We start from the raw sequence: 20,216 nt of genomic DNA, 5'->3' as shown, positions 1-20,216 counted from the left end.
AATTTCGTTGTGCATTTGTTTAGCTACTATAATTACACTTTATATATATTTTTATATTTCTTGTAATATTTTATTTAAATGTTTCAATAGTATTTCCATCCTTCCTTAACAAGTTTAGTGTTTTCATTTTTTGACTGGAAATTTTAACGCCCTGTGTACACCATTGTTTAGAAGTTTTTGTTTGTGAAGTGACACTTTTTTTTCTGGGAAAAGCTACATTGAAATAGTAACTAAAGTTTTCAAGAAAAACGTTCCAATCTTCATTTACGTCCTTGTGTAAGAATACTTCTTCCCAATTTTCATCTTTAATTAGCATTTTAAAGTGCATGATATTATTTGTATTGAAATTCCGCGTATATACATATATTTTTTCTTGTTCCCGTTTTAAAGGCGTATTTTTATTTATTGGTTCATCAATAGTGAAGAGTTGACCGAGATGGTCAGAAAACCCAGTGTTTACTACCCTAGCATGACTATTTAATGTTAACTCGTTTATCAGAAGTTGATCTATTGCTGTTTTGCTATTTTCGGTTATTCTAGTAGGTATTCGTACGATTGCTTTTAGACCATATGTTTCTAACATAGCATTACATTTAAAATCAAGCTTTTCGGTTTCCAAAAAATCAACGTTTATATCCCCTATTACTGTTACGTTTTTTCTTCTTTCTTGGTAATATCTTACAATTGTTTCCAGTTTGTTTGTGAATAAGTCTAAGTTACCGTCAGGTGTTCTATATACACATAATATAACTAAATTACATTGCAATAATTCTATTATGCTACTTTCAAAATGTTTATCTACATATAGATTTTCAAATTTCGTAATTTAGTGTTTGTGATTATGATTTCATTATTCTGTTAACTTGCTTCAGGATTAAGTTCCACTCCTGCTATATATACCCAATTTGTGCAGCAGCTTTTTTTTAACCTTAATTTTAAGTCAATTAGATGGTTATAAACTAAAATAATAACAAGAAACAAACTTCCATTTAAATTCACTCACTCTCCCTCTCTGTCTCTGTATATATATATATACGTATGTTTAAATACAAAAAGTGGGGAAATAACATATTATGTCATATTTTCAGGTAACTTCGAAGATAATGTCTTTCGGAGCACAATTGAAGACCATCTTGTGGAAAAATTATGTACTGCGAAAGAGGCAAAAGGTAATGCTTTAATAAAATCAAACATTTGATTATTAATTATTCTATTACGTCATTAAGTAATTATAGTTGTAATGCCTTGTTTGACCTTTGTTACCAAACGTCGTTCTCTTTTTTCCTCGAACGTATCCCCCCCCCCCCAAAAAAAAGTGTCCGGGCGGCATTTTAAAATATAGTCATATATCCAGGTTTTTTAAGAACAAGGTTAGAACAGAACAAGGTTATTTATTACAAGTTATCTTCTAAATGAACTTGCGTAAGTGCCGAACCGAATTAACGATGTGTTTGAAGGACTAGTGGTTTTGTATTTTTAATTTGGTATTGCTTTCACTTATTTAAACTTTCAGTCCCGCATTATTTGCATTAAGTTCAGTATTGCCATGTTTGAGGGATAGCAAGCGTAGGTTTTTTTTTCCCCTCAGAGAGGAATGGAAGGGTTGTATAATGAATCGTTATCCCCAAAGACTGTTGACCTTCCCTTAACAATCTCCTTCAAGAAACAGCAGGATTTGTTATACTATATTTATCTATCATTGCTAAAATTATTCAGAATGAGAAATAAACAGAATAAATCAACTGAAAAAATGTCCTTGATTATTAGCGGGACATATAGAGCATCAAAGGATAAACTAATGTAAGTATTTTATGTATATATAAATTTATTGATTCAGCTATAAATTTGTAGTCTTAACGATATGCCCATATATTTAATGTTTATATAAATTCATTCTTAGAGCGCTTCGTTCAAATGCCAATACTTGAGGTAAGATCTCCTCTTTTGGGTGCATGAAATTTGGTAAGTCTGTTTGTTGTAGGATTTGTTTTGGAAGAAAAAGGAAGTGGTGTTTCGGTGCCATGAGATTGAGAAGTAAACCTTCTCTTACTCACACACATATGTGAATGAGACCTCGAAAAATCTCTTTTCCCTATTATGATTACTGCGGATGGCAAAGGATACCAACGTAATAACCAAGCTCGGGAATCAAATTTAGAATCCGTCCAGCGCCTGTATATTGACAGCTTCGCTAACAACAATCTGAATGCATACAAAGCTATCCGCACACAAACGCTGTTACCAATGCAAATTGTAATGTGATTCAAACAGAATGAAATTTTGTTCCAACCTCACCACAAACAGCCGCAATAAATCACAATATTAGGAGTTACATTGAAAGCAATATACTTCAGCAATTCGATTCTATTATAGAGAACATAGCATAAACTTATACTAGACGGACTATGCATAATAAACAATAGGGAATAATTGAATCCAATGCGTCCGCAATTCAATTTGATTATATTTGACAACTTTATAACAGTCACATACTTACTGTACATTGAACAGGTAATTAAAAAATTAAAGCAAAGAAACTTACGCAAAGATAACTACACAAATTTGAGAGCAGGTTGTATCAACTTTAGTTCATCTTCTGCTCCGTTGCGTCGTTCTTCCCACTTCTCTCTCGAAGCCCTGCCCACAGATCTAGAACCCAGGCGTAAAATATAATCTCGGAACCCTCATCTCGTATCTCGTTTTTATTCGTCTGCATATGTACGCTCGTTGGCTGGAGCATTATCATGATGTATAAGAAAGGTATGTGAGCGTCCGTTATCAGAATAGTTAGTTCCCACGGAATAGGTTCAAACGTGAATAAAGAGTCCATTGTAACGTAAAATGAAAGAAAACACAGAAATGAAACGAAATGCACTCCTTTAAGTCCATTGTACAAAATAAAATGAATGTTCTAAAAATTTGTTCATAATAAAGATTTCTGTATCCCAAGAAAGACCACATTTTTCGATGATTTACCGTCATGTAATACGTTACTTTCGTAAGTAGGGAATGAACTATCAAACGCATATCGATGTTAAGATAAAGCTAGTTTGTCTACCTGATTAATGATTTGTCACAAAATAGAATACGACATTCTAGTCTTTATGATGCATATAGTCTTACCTCAATAATTGCGAAGTAAACGTGACTAGGAGTAATTATTATAACTTCTAACGTTTAAAACAGTTAATATTAGGTTTAAAAGCAGTTAATGTTGCAACTTAAATATCATATTTGGCTTCTAGAGTAAAACTAACCACTGACATGACAGCCCTTTATGGACCTGAGCCCATTTGTTAGCGATCGGCTGAACTACTTCCAACCTAGCGACGAACATGTGGTTCAGCGTGCTGTATCTCCCTATCTCTAAGAGGTATATCAGGAGCTTTCTAGACCTACGCTGGTAGACTACATTGTGATAATTAAAAGACTATCTCTGGTTAAGCAAACCAGTTTCGAAATTATAAGATGAACTCTCTTCCATGAAAGATAATGGGTGGCAAAAGGAGAGATGAACTCTCTCCCAGGAAAGATAATGGGTAGCAAAAGGAGGGATGAACTCTCTCCCAGGAAAGATAATGGTGCAAAAGGAGGGATGAAGTCTCTCCCATGAAAGATAATAGGTGGCAAAAGGAGAGATGAAATCTCTCCCATGAAAGATAATGGGTGGCAAAAGGAGGGATGAAATCTCTTCCATGAAAGGTAATGGGTGGCAAAAGGAAGGATGAACTTTCTCCCATGAAAGATAATGGGTGGCAAAAGGAAGGATGAACTTTCTCCCATGAAAGATAATGGATGGCAAAAGGAGGGATGAACTCTCTCCCAGGAAAGATAATGGGTGGCAAACGGAGGGATGAACTCTCCCATGAAAGATAATGGGTGGCAAAAGGAGGGATAAACTCTCTCCCAGGAAAGATAATGGGTAGCAAAAGGAGGGATGAACTCTCTCCCAGGAAAGATAATGGGTAGCAAAAGGAGGGATGAACTCTCTCCCAGGAAAGATAATGGTGCAAAAGGAGGGATGAAGTCTCTCCCATGAAAGATAATAGGTGGCTAAAGGAGAGATGAAATCTCTCCCATGAAAGATAATGGGTGGCAAAAGGAGGGATGAACTCTCCCATGAAAGATAATGGGTGGCAAAAGGAGGGATGAACTCTCCCATGAAAGATAATGGGTGGCAAAAGGAGGGATGAACTCACTCCCATGAAAGATAATGGGTGGAAAAGGAGGGACGAATTATCTCCCATGAAAGATAATAGGTGGCAAAAGGAGGGATGAACTCTCTCCCATGAAAGATAATGGGTGGCAAAAGGAGGGATGAACTCTCCCATGAAAGATAATAGGTGGCAAAAGGAGGGATGAACTCTCTCCCAGGAAAGATAATGGGTGGCAAAAGGAGGGATGAACTCTCCCATGAAAGATAATAGGTGGCAAAAGGAGGGATGAACTCTCTCCCATGAAAGGTAATGGGTGCCAAAAGGAGGGATGAACTCTCTCCCATGAAAGATAATAGATGACAAGAGGAGGGATAAACTCTCGCATCCCTCCTTTTGCCACTCATTATCTTTCATGAGAAGTCTAAAAATATAATTAATTCCTGCAATCCTGGCTGTTACAGACTATTTGTCAAATGTGTCTTTTTCTTGTCAAAAGAGAAACAAAACAGATTGTGGTAATCTTATTGTGTATACATTAGCAAATGAGTCAAAAATTGGGCGACGGTGGCTCAGTGGTAGAGCACTAACGTCAGTGCGTGAGACCACTTGTTCGATCTCAACTCTCGTCAAGTGACCTTTGTAGTGAACACAGACCGTGTGCGTGGGTTTTCTCAGAGTTCTCACGTTTTCTTCTACTTTCTTGAATTCATCATTTTGTTCGTTAATATCACTACATCTCCCTTAGCCTCGGAACATAATTGTGGGACGTTAAACTGAAAGAAAAAGTCAAATTTATGGCTTTTATATTTTTCAGAACAATCTGCTTATAAAATATAAATTCTTACGAATCTATTTATTGAAAAGTCTAAACAATATCTCAGAATGATCAGTGTTATATTTAAAACTCCGCTAGTGTGGGCGTTTCTCTTTCGTGGAGTGGCTGGAGCACATGCCTTTGGTGCACAAGACCCTTATGAGCATTGAAAGATATGGAAACATTAATAGTTGCTATGATTGCTCTTGTATTGTGCTGCCACCTATTGGATTATTTACGTTTATTTGAATCTACCTATCTCTCTTGGCATTTATATTTTGGCAATTGTTCAGTAATTGTTCTAAGTTTGGTAAATAGAACATTTACGAAATGTAGTGTTTCGTTGTGTGCCTTGATAATGAGGTAAGGCTTATAACTTCTGAGTTTGTAAATAAAGATCTACGGACCGCATCTATGAGAGTTTAACATTCGTAAGTAGAAAATTTAATATTAATTTTATTTAATTATTTATTTGTTTATTTGTGAATTACCCTTGGGTACGAATATTGGACATTCTTAAGTAGATATATTCCATAGACCTTTAATAATAATATTAGTTGTATTGTTTGGATTTCAGGACGTAATTATTGTTAAAATCTATCAAAATTGCGAACCTTGAAATTACGTATAAATTATCATAAGCCAACATCTGGAAATGCTTAATAAGGGAACATTACTTACATTATGCTGGTGGCCGTGGCGTTATTTTTAAACTTTTACCGGCACAGAATTATAGAAGTAGTAGTGTGTGGTGCGTTCATTCACCACTGATGTCCCAAATGCCCTTTTGATGTTTTACACGGCTAGATATACGGCATGCCCCAGTTTGAGCTTGCAAAAGAAAATCATTCACAGTTTCCACGGTGCACTTTCACGTAACCCTGTTCAACAACATACTGCCGCCTGACTAATTCCGAGCATGTACACAAGTTGTAGGGCCGTACGTGTGTTCCCGGCCCGCTTGTTGATTGCGTTTCAGACGGAGGTTACCCTCCGGATGAAAAATAGACATTTTAGTTGAACCAAACCCAGTACTCTGTAGGGGCCGCGGTGGCTCAGTGCTAGAGCGTTCACTTGTGGTGTTTGGGGTCCCGGGTTCGATCCCAGCCCCCGCCAAGTGAACTTTGTAGTGGACAAACACCGTGTGCGTGGGTTTTCTCGGGGTTCTCCCGTTTCCTTTCACTTTCTTCATTCCACCATTTCATTCATTACTCATCATCACCGTCTCCTTTAGCCTAACCGGCATAACCGCGGGACGTAAAACTCAAAGATTTCCAATACTCTGTAGCACTGACACTTTCCGAAATAGGAAGTAGCTCATTTAAAATTTACCTTTTCAGTTATTTTTAACGTTTCTAAGTAATCGATTGATAGGAAACACGAAATTTACATTGTAAATATCAAGGATAGACCAATGAAAGCATTAAATCTGTCCTTCAAAAGTAGAATAAATAAATAAATGTACAATTATCCTTATTTTTTTAAAAATGTTTATCACATACTTTTTCTTTTGTTTTAGGTCCGTTGTATAGTTGAATTTTTGTGGCCCCTTATCCTATTTATTATTTTAATGTTAGTCCGAACAAGAGAATTGAGATCATTCGAACCAACATGTAAGTATTACACTTTTTTATTATTATTATTATTCGTAAATAGCATTGAATCGTAACATATATTTTGCTTCTTATAAAGAATGTACAGTTGTATCAAAACAATGTGACCAAATAGTGAGCCCTGACGTCGGCAATACTTCGAGGTGCAAATCAATTTACAAAGATGACATTTGTTTGCTTCAATCATTCTCAGAATTATATCTGATGCTGATGACTACTATTGTAAGTCTGAAAGCGGTATAGTCGTGGTACACTGACTACGGCAGTACAAAAATAGTCTGCAAAATTCACTGTTTCAAAGATGCTTCTACCATTAGGGCAGTCCATCCGGCTGTATTCTGCTCTCAGTTTCGTTCTGTATTTTGTTTCATTTCGAGTTTAGATATCCACATAATCGGCCTTGCCACGCATAGGCTCGATAATGAAAAATTATTGGAACAGAATGCTAGGCAAACACTAAGTGAAGTATCTCTTTGGATGAAGAACAATAATATCTTTGTTAATGTTGAAAAATCCATTGCTATAAATTTTCATAACAAGTGCAGTAAACCAATATACCCTAACCTATATCTGAACCAAAATAAAATTAACTATACAACACACTGTTCGTTTTTAGGTCTTACTATAGATCATAACCTGACATGGGAATTTCATATAGAGTCAGTTATTAATAAATTAAATAGAATATGTTATGCACTAAGGATTATTAGAAAGAAGGTGAATTTAAAATTAGCTAAAACCTTGTACCATTCGTGTTTTAACTCTGTCTTGCAATATGGTATCATGTTCTGGGGAAATTCAAGTCAGAGATTTAATGTTTTCAAAATTCAGAAGAAAGCCATAAGAATACTTTGTGATAAGAAGCCGAATTTTTCTTGTAGACATTTGTTTAAGGAGGTCAATATACTTCCTCTGGATAGTTTATATTTGTATCGTCCCTTTTTGTATTTGAAAGAACACTCATCGGCATTCGTAACAAATAAGGATGTACATAATCATAATACGCGAAATAAGAATGATTTTCATTTGTGTAATCACCGGTCAGCAATGTATCAAAAAAGTGTAAGTTATGGTGGTGTTAAGTTGTACAACATGTTGCCTATTGATTTAAAGTATGAAGAAAATATGAAAAGGTTCAGACAAAATTTAAAATTATTTCTATTAGAAAATTCTTATTATACGATTGAGGAGTACGTAAATGTCATGACAAGGTAATATTACTTTATTTTACTCATGTAAATTTTTTGTACATATGACGCATGTTACACTTACTTGAGGACATTCCTCGTACTTGTAAGTTCATACAAAAGAAATAAATACGATACAATAAAATACAATGTTATAGGCTGGATTTTTTGCATATAATGATATTACTCTGATGATTTTATATATTTCAAGTAAGAAAGGGAAAAAAAACTATAAAAAGTTTCAAGTGGCGACGAAATAGATATTACAAGGGGTAATCGGAAAGTAAGGTTACAAAGCCTGCAGTGAAACTTGGATATAATATTTGATACAACCAATATAGCCGACAGATAGTACATACATTAGGTTATTTTTCGACATAGTCTCCATATCGCTTAAGGCCCTTGTCGCATCGTGGGATGAATTTGAAGATTCACTTCTGGTAAAAATCCTGTCCTTGCGTGTTCAGCCACGTTGTCACAAAGTGTTTCACTTCCCCGTCTGAAGCGAAGCGACGGCCTCCTAGGTGCTCCTTCAAGTGCGGAGACAGGTGAAAGTAGCTTGGAGAGAGGTTCGGGTCGTAGAGAGGGTGGTCGATGATGGCCCAACGAAACTGGTTCAACAGCGTGGTAGTCTTCTGGGCTGTATGTGGGCGCGCATTTTCACTTTTGACACCATTCTGTGACATGCTGTCGAGACATTACAGTCTCTCCGAAACCTCTACCAACTGACGGTGAATTTCGGCCGTTGTTACATAATTCGCCCACAGAAATGGAATAACTGAGGAGACTTCTTCGCGAGACCAGTTTTCCAAACGAGTCACCGTTTTTTTTTTTTTTTTTTTTCCCTGCAACTAGCACCGTAGATGGCGAGTGGCTGAAACTCTGCACGCTTGCCAACTCCATGTATTACAATTACCGCATACTTTTCAGTCCTCTATAACAGACGAAACTTCAGAAATATAAGCCTTATAATCTTAGTTTCTGATCCTCCCTCGTATTATTGTTACTATCTTAGTGATATGAAATTTTGGATTTTTTCTGAAACTTTCTGGTGTTAAGTAATAGAATGCTACCTGTAAAATAATTAATATAAAGCAGGATATTAACGTTAATCTTTAATTCGAGAAAATTGTATATACAGTCTTTAAAATTGAAAGTGCGAGACTGAGCAAGAAGACGAACCTTATCCTGCCGGTGCGCCAACCACTATGCTACCCAATCACCTTCCTGAACAACTACACACTATTCAATTTTCAGATTAATGCCCATACTTTCAGACCACAAAGGACTTATACCACAACTCCTGTTATGATTGGATAACCGAGTTCGTATCTTAATAAACATCAATGAGGGTTGAACTCGCTATTATATGAGGAAATGGGAGAAATCAACCGGAATTTCTTGCACTATTCTCCCTGTAGATGCGAAGTCAATGAAAATGCATAGGGTGAAAAAATACGGGACTGAGCAGCGAAATGAACCTGGGATCCTGAGTGTTGTGTTATTATCTAACCACTACATCCCACATTTTTTTCACTTTTTGAATATACACACTGAAAGTGTGTTAGAGTAAATCAGGTTCATTACCGTAGCATGTGTTGAACTCAGTGCGGTCCAACATTATGAACACAGATTAACAAGAAATTCGACATGAGATACAGAGGTAGGTTATCGTGGATATAATCAAAATTAATTCATAAAATTAGTAGTTTGATGAATTAAAAAAAGAAATTAATGATTATTTACTAAACTTGTAACCAAAGTGTTCTACTCAGTATTTGAAGTGGAGAGAAACGTAGGAAACACGTTCCTTACTGTTTTACTTGTTTTTCACATTTCTATAAAGTAGCACTGCAAGAAAAACATTAACCAACAAAAAATATAGTATGATACGGTGATTTCTGTCTGTTTCGGTAATCCACTTTGAATACTGTTTCTCGTTATATTTTGCAAGAGAATTATAATTAATATCTATAAACATTCAGCTTAGTGTAAGTGAACTAGGTAAGAGATATAAAGTAGGAGGATTAGATGCTTTTGTGAAAAATAATCTTGTCTTTCTACATTCTGTAGGTTACTATGATGCTAAAGCTATGCCATCAGCGGGAATTTGGGCGTTTCTTCAAAGTTACTTTTGTTCCTATAACAATACTTGTCGCCATTATCCTCAAGCAGATGATAACGGTAGCGTTGAGCGCTTTAACAATTCTATGTAAGTATTTCTTTGACAACCTGAATTATCAGCTTTTAGTGGTTAAATAGTATATCGAACACCCTCCTCCTCCTATATTATTATATTTTTTATTATTATTATTATCATCATCATCCTCCTCCTCCTCCTCCTCCTCCATCATCCATCGTGATTATGTCCCCATTTTAGGGGACGATGTGCATCCTATGCTCTAGATGTTGTTCCCTTGCAATGATGCAATATTCCAGAATAATAATGCAGCCATTCATAACTGGAGTTGTTGCGGCGTAAATTGAATACCTCCCCTGGTTAGCCCAGTCCCCGGAGCTGAACATAATTGAACGTCTGTGATCCGTTTTAGAGACATGAATTTGGTGCAGATTTCTGTCGCCATCCTCTTTCACGGAACTGAGTGATGCATGGTACGTGAAATGGTGTAATATTACACTTGCTACCATTCACGACCTCTAAGACTCCATTCCACGTCGTATCAGAGCTGTTCTGTGGGCGAAAGATGGCCCAACCTTATATTAATGTCGTAAGTTGTATTTTTTTTAGATGTTTGCATTAAATTGATAAGTATCTGTATATTGTAAATGTCTTCGTTCAAATTGATATTTAAATGTATTTAACTGATATAACTGAGCACTTACGAAAAAAAAGCAGTACAGAATGTTTATACACTGTATAGTATTTTTTAGTGTATGTAGCATGTTCATAATTACGCAAGGCAGTCAAAAAGTTACTAGAATTCAGTTGTAGCTCTTTTATTACCACTATGTAAGTACATATTTACTTAATCGTCTTCAACATTGGTACCTTCGGAACACATACACACTTGATCCACCGTTCCTGTGATTGGTGGAAACACCGACGAAAGACCTCTTTTGGTATTTTCGGAAGTTTAGCCGCCGCGTTGGTTTTGATCTCTTCTACGTTGGTGAAACGTAAAAGTCTCATTTTTAGCTTTGGGAAGAGCCAAACATCCGATGGTGCTACACTGTTTTTAAGGCTATCAAAGTTTCTGAAACAGATTTTCCCCAATTTGCACATGAACTTGATGTTTGCGCGTTGCTCGATCTGTGAAATTGCGCCACTCCTCCGTTCAGCTACATTACTCGTACACTCTCAGGGCCGTGCCGTGGAAAATCAGCGCCCGGGGCGAGAGTATACGACGGCGCCCCCATACATATATTCCAAGCATTTTTTCCTATCTTTTTTCCTTTTTTCTCCCGAATTTTTCGCCCCCTTACTTCGGCGCCCGGGGCCGCCGCCCCGCTCGTCCCCTCTTCCACGGCACGGCCATGCACTCTCTGTTATGACCTGTTCACACTTGCCAATTTCATAATTAAGCAACCTGTTTATTAAGCAACACGATTCATTGAGATTACGTTACAAATGCCAAAACTACAACAGCATTCCGGGAAGTTTTTGGCTGCTTCTCCTACGTCAGTTATATATAAACTATTTAAAAAGTTTCATCAAATCTTGTATACTAAAGAACTCGATTAGGAATATAAGTACTTTAATATGTGTGAGGAAGTATCATTACTTTCTGACTTCTCGATATTGGAGCAAAGTTGGCATCTCCCATTATATTGTAAGGATTCCCACATCACGACAAAAGTACACGTCAACACAACACGTGCTATTGATTGTAAACAGCGTAGCAGAAGAGAAGCCGACACGAAAGACACCGAGGAACGCCGAAAGAAGACGGACCTGACGGAAGGACCCGAAGAGGACAGATAAAAGCCCAACCACCGAGAGACCAAGCATCAGTCGACCAACTGATCGTAACCTATCCTAAATCCCGGAGGCTGCTATGAAGCTAAGGGGTTACCTTTACAGAACGCTATAACCTGTATACCTAGGTCATTAAAGAGACATTTTATTGTTAGAACTTTTGTAAACACAAAAGACTCAATTTTATTATAAAATTGGTGAAGGGATAAATCTCGGTCCGTTATTGACTCTACCAAAGTCATTACAAAATACGGAATTCCCCTTTTTGTCAATTTTTTTTAAACTTTCTTGAAATCTCTGTTTCGTTTAATCCAGGAGATTATACTGTATAGCTCTTTTATTTTATTTTTCAGACAAATATTACGCAAATTGCGCGTTGTTTTCTTTTTTTAGAAGAAATCATTTGCGTGATTCTTGCAAAGTGAGGTATATTTCAATGTTGACATCATTGCTCTCACACGATGTCAGTGCTGCTGTCAAAGATTTAAATAAATAAAGGTTTAAATAAGTACCCCAATTTTCTGCAATCATTTTATAGTTGTTTTGTACAAGAAGATGCTTGAAATCTAAGCTCTTTTTAAAATTTCATTAGCTGCAAGGTCGTAACAATATCTTCCTTGTTTTTATCAAAAAATGTTGGCAACCCTGTATTAGAGAGAAGGAAATTATATATTTTCTTAAAATTGTAACAATAATTTAGTAGCAATAATAAAAATCATCAGCTTCAAGTAATTATCTTTTTTTCCTTTTTGCAGGTTCTTTAGTTTAAAAGAACTTTTAAAGCTTTGATAAAGAAATGTTTTTAAGATTTGGTGACGGTTTTCATGAATCTTGTTCTGAGTCAAAGAGAAAGAATATATTTGCACCGCATTCATTTATTTCTCAATTTTCTCTTCTACTTATTTTATTTATTTATTTATTTATTTATTTTTTAAATAAACAATCCGTTTTCTTTGTCTCTATTTGCTAGGTTTTCAAAGTGGGCACAAAACGTGGACAAAATAGTTGAGAATATGTTATCAGATTCCGGAAAAGATGGCGATGACTCTGGGAAAGGTACGGCGATATGCTAAGTATTTGTAAGAATATTTGGTTTACTAATAGTATTAAAAAAAATAAGTATAACATTTGAGATAACATCTCCAATAGTAGTGCATGAAAGAAATATGAAGATATTTTTTGGATGGATTTCGTATAATATTGATACATAAATGTTATCTAGAACTGAGTAATAAGTAGCACTTCCTTGTATTTATTTGCTTTAAAAAGGATGGAGCATGCAGGTTTTCCAATGCTCCTATATTTCTTATTTTTCCTATATATTTGCGTCTCTTCCTATAAACTCCTATATTTCAACGAAATTTATATTTTTGTGGCATTGCTACTTCCACTTATGAAAATAATGTAAGGAAGTAAGGTGTGGGAGTAAGAAGAAATTTAAGGAGACGCTTATAACTACGTCCCTACCGTCTAAACCATACAGACTACGGTTTACGTGCCAACTTTGCAAATGAAATGTTGCTGCATAACGATGAAATGTTTCTGGATCGTGTCGTCTTCAGTGATAAATCGACATTTCACTTAAGTGACGATGTGAACACTTATAATGTTTGCATATTGGGGTCAGCAAATCGCCACGAGATGGTACAGTTGCAACGAGACACCTCTAAATTGATTGTTTTGTGCCATATTCCGGCGGAAAGTTTGGGGGCCTTTTTAGCCTATTGACTCGATGTGTGGTGTGTGGAAAATAGTGCTCACATTGAACACTTGTAGCAAAAACTTTTTGAGTTGCTCTTTCTTTTGATGTATTGTTTATAATTGTACGTTAAATGTAATAAATACTACAAACCCCCGATATTCATTTTGAAACATCCTGTATTTGTGTATTTCTACAGTAATGTTTTGTGAGATTTAATTGTAACTTGAAGTGTGTTGTTTCGATTTAGTCATTTGAAAGTGGATAATGGTACTGAATACGAACTTGCTGTACTGTTTACTATTAGGACAAGTAAAGAATTAGAGCTCATAATAAAGCAAGATTTTAAGTTAGCGTGGAAGGCTTGAATGATTCATTGTAGATAAGCTGAGAGAAGATCAGGAGAAGTTTTCTCCCTACGATACTCACGCACATGGTCTGATAAATGTGAATTTTTGTGTTCTCTTTCCAATCAACCCCGCACGCGGAGGTATAGAATGTATGCGAATGTATAGAATGTATATATATATATATATATATAGTATGGCGCTAAATTCGTTGTACAAAAACAGAGGAGTGATTCCTGGGAGTAAAACAAAAAAGTTCCCATAAACATAGGGCGAAAACTCCATCGTTTGCGTGTTATAGGCTGCCGAAAACATGAAAAATTGAATTCTAAAGGTCCATAGCTCCAAAACTATGGGACCTACTGTAGTCGGGTCAAGCCTTCACTTAGGAACTAGTATGTGCTCTATCCAAAAATACATGTTTTAGAATCCTAAGGTACTCACGCGACAAATTTTTTATGGAGGTAGTTGGAGTGTACTTTATATCATAGGCCCGTAGTCAAACTCCCTCTATAAAAATTGTTGGACCTTTAGAATTCAGTTTTTCATGTTTTCGGCAGCCTATAACAAGTAAACGATGGAGTTTTCGCCCTATGTTTATGGGAACTTTTTTGTTTGTTTTACTCTTAGGAATCACTCCCCTGCTATTGTACAACGAATTTAGCGCTATTCTATATATATATATATATATGTATGTATACAGAATTATAGCTTTCGTAACTGCTCTTCATATTGTAGACAGCTGTATTGGGTATTTCATAACAGCACTTCACTTTATTACAATTATTCTGTGTTGCTGTGATAAGTTTGATAAGTTATAGTTATCTTTATTATGAACCAATTTTCAGAATATTCATTTTATTTTGTGCAATGAACTTAAAGAAGTGCACTTTGTTTTCATTTTTGAGTTTTCTTTCATTTTATGTTACAATAGACTCTTTATTAACGTTTGAACCTCATCCATGGGAACCGGAGCGAAAACATACTTTCATAGACTTTGCTTATACGTCATGATAATGCTTCAGCCAATGAAAGTACATGTGCAGATGAAATACTGTAAATGAAAATTTGTATGAAAGGAAGGATTCGAGATTACTTTTTACACCTGAGCTCTAGACCCGTGAGCAGTGCTTCGTCTGAGAAGCGCAAGAATTAGGTGTCATTGCTCAAGATGCAATAGCTGGAGCTGCAGTGCAGTTTCTCTTTAATAATTATCTTCTGAACATTTTTTTGTCTTAACTCCTAAAAAGTTAAATATAAAAGAAAGAGAGAAAAAACAATGAATTGAATCATATGTGTAATTTCTTCAATATTTTCCACGATACTTGTTATGTGCATAGTCCGCCTGTAGTAGGTTTTATATTATGTTCTTTACAGTGGAATCAAATTGCTGAAGAGCTCCTTCGTGGCTAAGCGATTAGCGTACGCGCCTTTGGCGTGGGAGACCCGGGTTCGATTCTCGGTGGAAGCTCATGTGGTTCGGTTTCCACGTTAATCAGTAGGTCCACGTCTTATATAGCCTCGCTGCTTAAGGGGACGCTAAAATCAACTCAACCAACCAATCAAATGGCTGAACTTATTGCTTTCAATATAACTCTTAATATTGTGGTTTACCCAAGAGCAAATACAATCTGTCCGAGGAAAATATTTCAGGACTAACATGATTTTGCAAAACTTGAAATGATAAGAAACAACTGTGATGGGAATAAATAACTCCAGTGCTGACGTCCACATCAAATATCCAGCAGTCAGTCAATGAGATGGACAGTGTGTGGCTCCTACGTTTACGTTCAAAAAGTAAATAACCTATCACAGTTTTATTTCCATTGGATGCATTATTAGGATGGTACCATTTGGTTATTAAGTTACATTTCAATGTACGCACTCGCATTTTCCACAAACTTTTGGAATCTTTTAGGAACAAAATCCATTGCTCTTCTTAGCATCTGAACTGGAACATTTGCAAACACTTCACGGATACTTTGTTCAGGACTACTAATATCCCTTAGTTTTAACTTGTACACTTGTTTCTTAGCTCAACCCCAAAAGAAAAGTTGCATGGGGTTAAATCGGGGCTGCATGGAGGTCATTCTGTCGGTCCCCGGCGGCCAATCCATATTGTCATCAAACCATACTCTCTGGAAGTGCGTAGTGGGGCGGAGCTCCATCTAACACACTACCAGTTGTCATTAATTTCTTATGACAGTTTTGTATTGTCGTAGGGTTAAGTGTTGCGTGCCTACCTCTCTCCTGTCTCCACCATCTCTGCACTTGCACCACCGACCTCCAAACTTTATATCTGACGACAATCTTAGCTCTGTCTTCTACGCTGTATACACCAGCCATTTTGCAGTTTTCACTGGAACAACTTCTAAAATCATAAATGGTAATCCGCACATTAGTAAACAGTATTACACGCCAGCTTGAGCTGATGCTAGTTTCTAGAATAATCTAAATTAAAAATAGGTGTTGAATTTACAATCACCCTGTATTTGTTTTAATTATATATCAAAATGATAACTACAAAAATTATGTGTACTGTTCTTACTCTTTTTATTCTTCAATATATAAATAAAATTTAAGATGCTCCAAACTGGGTAAGATATAGATGAGGATTAAAAGATAGCAAACAAATATGAATTTACTATCATAAATTATGCAGAATCTATAACAGAAACAAAAAAAAAAAAAAAAAAAAAAAAAAAATGTAGGACTTACAGTAAAGACCCGATTATTCGCGAGTACTGCGAAAAAATTTTTAAGCCTGCTGCAATTGCGCTCAGTTATTTTTCATAAATAGTCGCTGCGTACTTACACTCCGCATGCAGGTAAGTACTATATGTTCTAAAGTATAAAAATAAATTGCATTGTGAAAATCAATATTTCCAACAATAATGTACGTTTCGAATCGCAACTCTACTCTGATAAGCAGAAGCCGATTGTTGCAAGGTATGAAAAACGGGAACTGGGAAGAGTTATTTGCGTGGTAGTAAATTACATTCATTGTTCACTGTGGAGTGAGAGTCCATTCACAACCACTGGATAGTTCATTACGAAATTTAAATAATAATAATAATAATAATAATAATAATAATAATAATAATAATAATAATAATAATAATAATAATAATAATTTAATCGAAGCCAACAACCAGAAAAATACAATGGGGCCTACAGTGCGAGGGTCGAAAATTGACAGGTTTATTGTGCATTGTAATCCTATAGGCCTTTTCGGAATTTTGTGGATGAGTGGCAGACTCTTGCTCATTCAGTTTGGTCATGGCTTGTACATTCTCTGTCGACTCGAGCGTGTACCTTGACGACTCGAGCAATACAAACAATAAAACATAGTTTTTATGCTGAAATACTGTAGCTTTTTTCGTGTTTGCACTTTATTTTTAGTCCTTTTTCGAGTTATCCGGGATTTCCGCTATCCACTGTGCCCTGGCCACTTAATATCACGGGTAATTGTGACTTAACTATACTTACATTTCATGTGCATATTCCTTGTATTATGCTCAGAAACTATTCATAGACATAGTTGAAATGGAATATTTTCTTCACTGTTACTAGTATATTTACACTACAGTATTACACTATCATACAATACATTATTTCTACATTATTCTACTAGTATTTTTCAATATTGACGTCAAATATTATATAAAATTTTTCAGTTTCACGAAGTTATTCTATAAAAAAAAAAAAAAAAAATGAAATTACCGGATATAATCGAATCTAAGACGCACACCCATTTCTAAACTTCAAAAGTTGTGCTAATTTGTTGTATTACATTCTAAGATGCATCTTGGATATTCAATGAAGCAACTCAGAATTTGACAGTACAAATTAAATCATATGGGTTTATTTTTTCAAACTGAACATTTAAATGTAAAGTTTAAAAAGAGAACAAAGATACCGTCTTACAGTCTTACAGTGTGAACATAGGACATCCTGCTTAAGCACTTTCACTGTCTGAACACAAACAGGGTGTCTGTCGGTCACGAAAGTCACGAAATTTAGCTTTTGGGTCACGATTTTTTTAAACTGTGGAAATGTAAGTACAGATTGAAAAATGTTCTATAAAACGTCAAAATTCACCACCAAAAATGTCTATGGTCGTCTTTAGACGCTACCAAATCGCAAGCAAAATACTTTTGTATCGCATGGAGGAAAATTCGGCCTAATTCGCACCCAAATTCGCTCTTGAAAATGTTAGAAAATTTTATGATTTGGTAAAGAAAAGGCCACGAAATTTCATTTTGGAATGTTAATAGACTCCCTGACAAACTTTCATTATCACTTTGTATGCGATTCCAAGACGCGTACGCCCCCCCGCTCCCCATTTTATACCTGAAATCTTAGCAGAAAAAAGTGCTTCTTAGATTTGAGTTTATACAGTATTACTATTAGTTTAGTATTAAGAAACTTTGCTCTGATAATGCTTTTGGTATAATTCTTTCAACTTGAAAATTAAATTAAAATAAATTTAATTTTGCTTCTTTTCTAAACAGAGATGGAAAACTATTATTCTCAACTAGCAATCTTCCTAGAACGTCTGATTGAAGGGAAATTAAATCTAACTGAAATTATCGTAAGTTATTATCTTAGGATAACATTAATTTATGTATCATAAAAGTTTGTACTTAACTGTTTAGAGCACGTTTAATGGTATTGTTACATAAAACTAATTTCCAATATTGTAGTGCAGTGGTCGGCAAACTTATGAAGCTTCTCAGCTACCGTACCGTTTTTAAATCGTATTGTGAGCTACCAACCAAAAAGAACTACCAACATTTTAAATCTTACTTGTTTATTGCCTATAAACTTACTTTCTCGTAAATATGAAATCAAAATATCCAAGTTAGCAAATGTCTAATATACACACGAAAAACATAACGTTTAGCAAATGTCTAATATACACACGAAAAACATAACGTTTAGCAAATATCTAATATACACACGAAAAATATAACGTTTAGCAAATGTCTAATATACACACGAAAAACATAACGTTTAGCAAATGTCTAATATATACACGAAAAACATAACGTTTAGCAAATGTCTAATATATACACGAAAAACATAACGTTTAGCAAATGTCTAATATACACACGAAAAACATAACGTTTAGCAAATGTCTAATATATACACGAAAAACATAACGTTTAGCAAATGTCTAATATATACACGAAAAACATAACGTGCACAACCCCAGACGTATACAATCAACTGTGGGTTAGGCTGACAATGGCCGTTGCGCGGGAGAAACAAGCAGTTGTTGTCACCATCGGCCTCTGTCGTCAGCACAGTGGAGGAATCAAGGTTAGCCAACCAGAGCTTTAACACGATCTATCGAAAGTGTCCCCGCGAGCCACTAGTTGCTCACGATCGACGGTTTGGCGATCACTGTTGTAGAGAGTTTTTATTGGTAAAAATCAAGAAATAGATCGACACTTACAGTTCGTTCGATCACTGAATTGAGAGAAAGATGCAGTATTTTTGATTATGATATAGAATTAAACGGGTTGACAAGGAAGAAAAGACAGGGACAATTAAGTTTGTTTATTTTCCTTTTTCTTACCGTTATAAAGCTCAGCCATTCCTAGTTCTGATGTGCAGCATCTAGATTTTGCTCTTTATAATTTTCTTTTTTTTAAATAACTAATCAATACTCTTTTGTAGTTTAAAGAACTAGGAAGCTCATCAGCACAGAACTAAAGCTCTCCATTGGAACGTATGTTATTATTATTATCGAACTCCCTATAATACATTTAGAGTTTTGCATATTAGTTCAAAAGTAAACTAAGTATGTTTCAGTAGTTTACTGGCTCAGGAAACTATTGAAACATTTATATATGTATATATGGATGCGTTGTCACCATTATTATTGAACTCGGTTCTGGAATACGCTATCAGGAAAATCAAACACAGCAACCACAGCCTAGAGCTGAATGGTATTCACCAGGTTACAGCGTATGTTGATTCAATTGATGATTGCGAGAAAGTACAACAAGACTTAACTAACATTATGGAATGGTGTAATAAAAATAAATTTAAAATGAATGTAAATAAATGTAACTTCCTACGTTTTACACGTAAGAATAGTTATGTAGACTATACGTATTCGATTGATGGGACAAAATTAAGCTCTCCCAAGTATATCAAAGATCTTGGAATTTCCTTTGATCAAAATTTAACGTTTAAGCATCATATGGAAACAGTAACGAGCGAGGCTTATAGAAACCTTGGTTTTATCATAATTTCGTAATGATTTAACTTTAATGAAATTGTACTTCACTTACGTTCGGTCAAAGTTAGAATATGCTACTGTTGTGTGGACACCAAATACGCAAAAATACTGTGATTGAGGGAATACAGAAAAAATTCCTAAGACTTCTAACGTACAGGAAAACTGGGCTTTACCTGAAATATGAATCTTACAGAGAGTTACTGGAAAAT

The 20,216-nt window shown here is 35.4% G+C and overlaps 1 protein-coding gene across 1 annotated transcript in view; it reads left to right on the top strand.

Annotated features, from left to right (window-relative positions):
• The window catches only part of LOC145672047 (phospholipid-transporting ATPase ABCA1-like), a 242,611-nt gene that overhangs the window by 8,455 nt on the left and 213,940 nt on the right, over window positions 1-20,216 (top strand). The window contains exons 2-6 of the mRNA XM_081741259.1: window positions 1,089-1,169; window positions 6,491-6,584; window positions 9,845-9,983; window positions 12,679-12,764; window positions 18,269-18,348. Of these exons, the coding sequence (XP_081597385.1) occupies window positions 1,104-1,169; window positions 6,491-6,584; window positions 9,845-9,983; window positions 12,679-12,764; window positions 18,269-18,348 (465 nt within the window). The 5' untranslated portion in view covers window positions 1,089-1,103. The remainder of the gene's footprint in view (window positions 1-1,088; window positions 1,170-6,490; window positions 6,585-9,844; window positions 9,984-12,678; window positions 12,765-18,268; window positions 18,349-20,216) is intronic.

The sequence above is a fragment of the Thermobia domestica genome, chromosome 15, assembly GCF_964235325.1.
Source record: "Thermobia domestica chromosome 15, izTheDome1.hap1.1, whole genome shotgun sequence".
Lineage (NCBI taxonomy): Eukaryota > Metazoa > Arthropoda > Insecta > Zygentoma > Lepismatidae > Thermobia > Thermobia domestica.
This window is presented reverse-complemented; position numbering and strand designations above follow the sequence as displayed.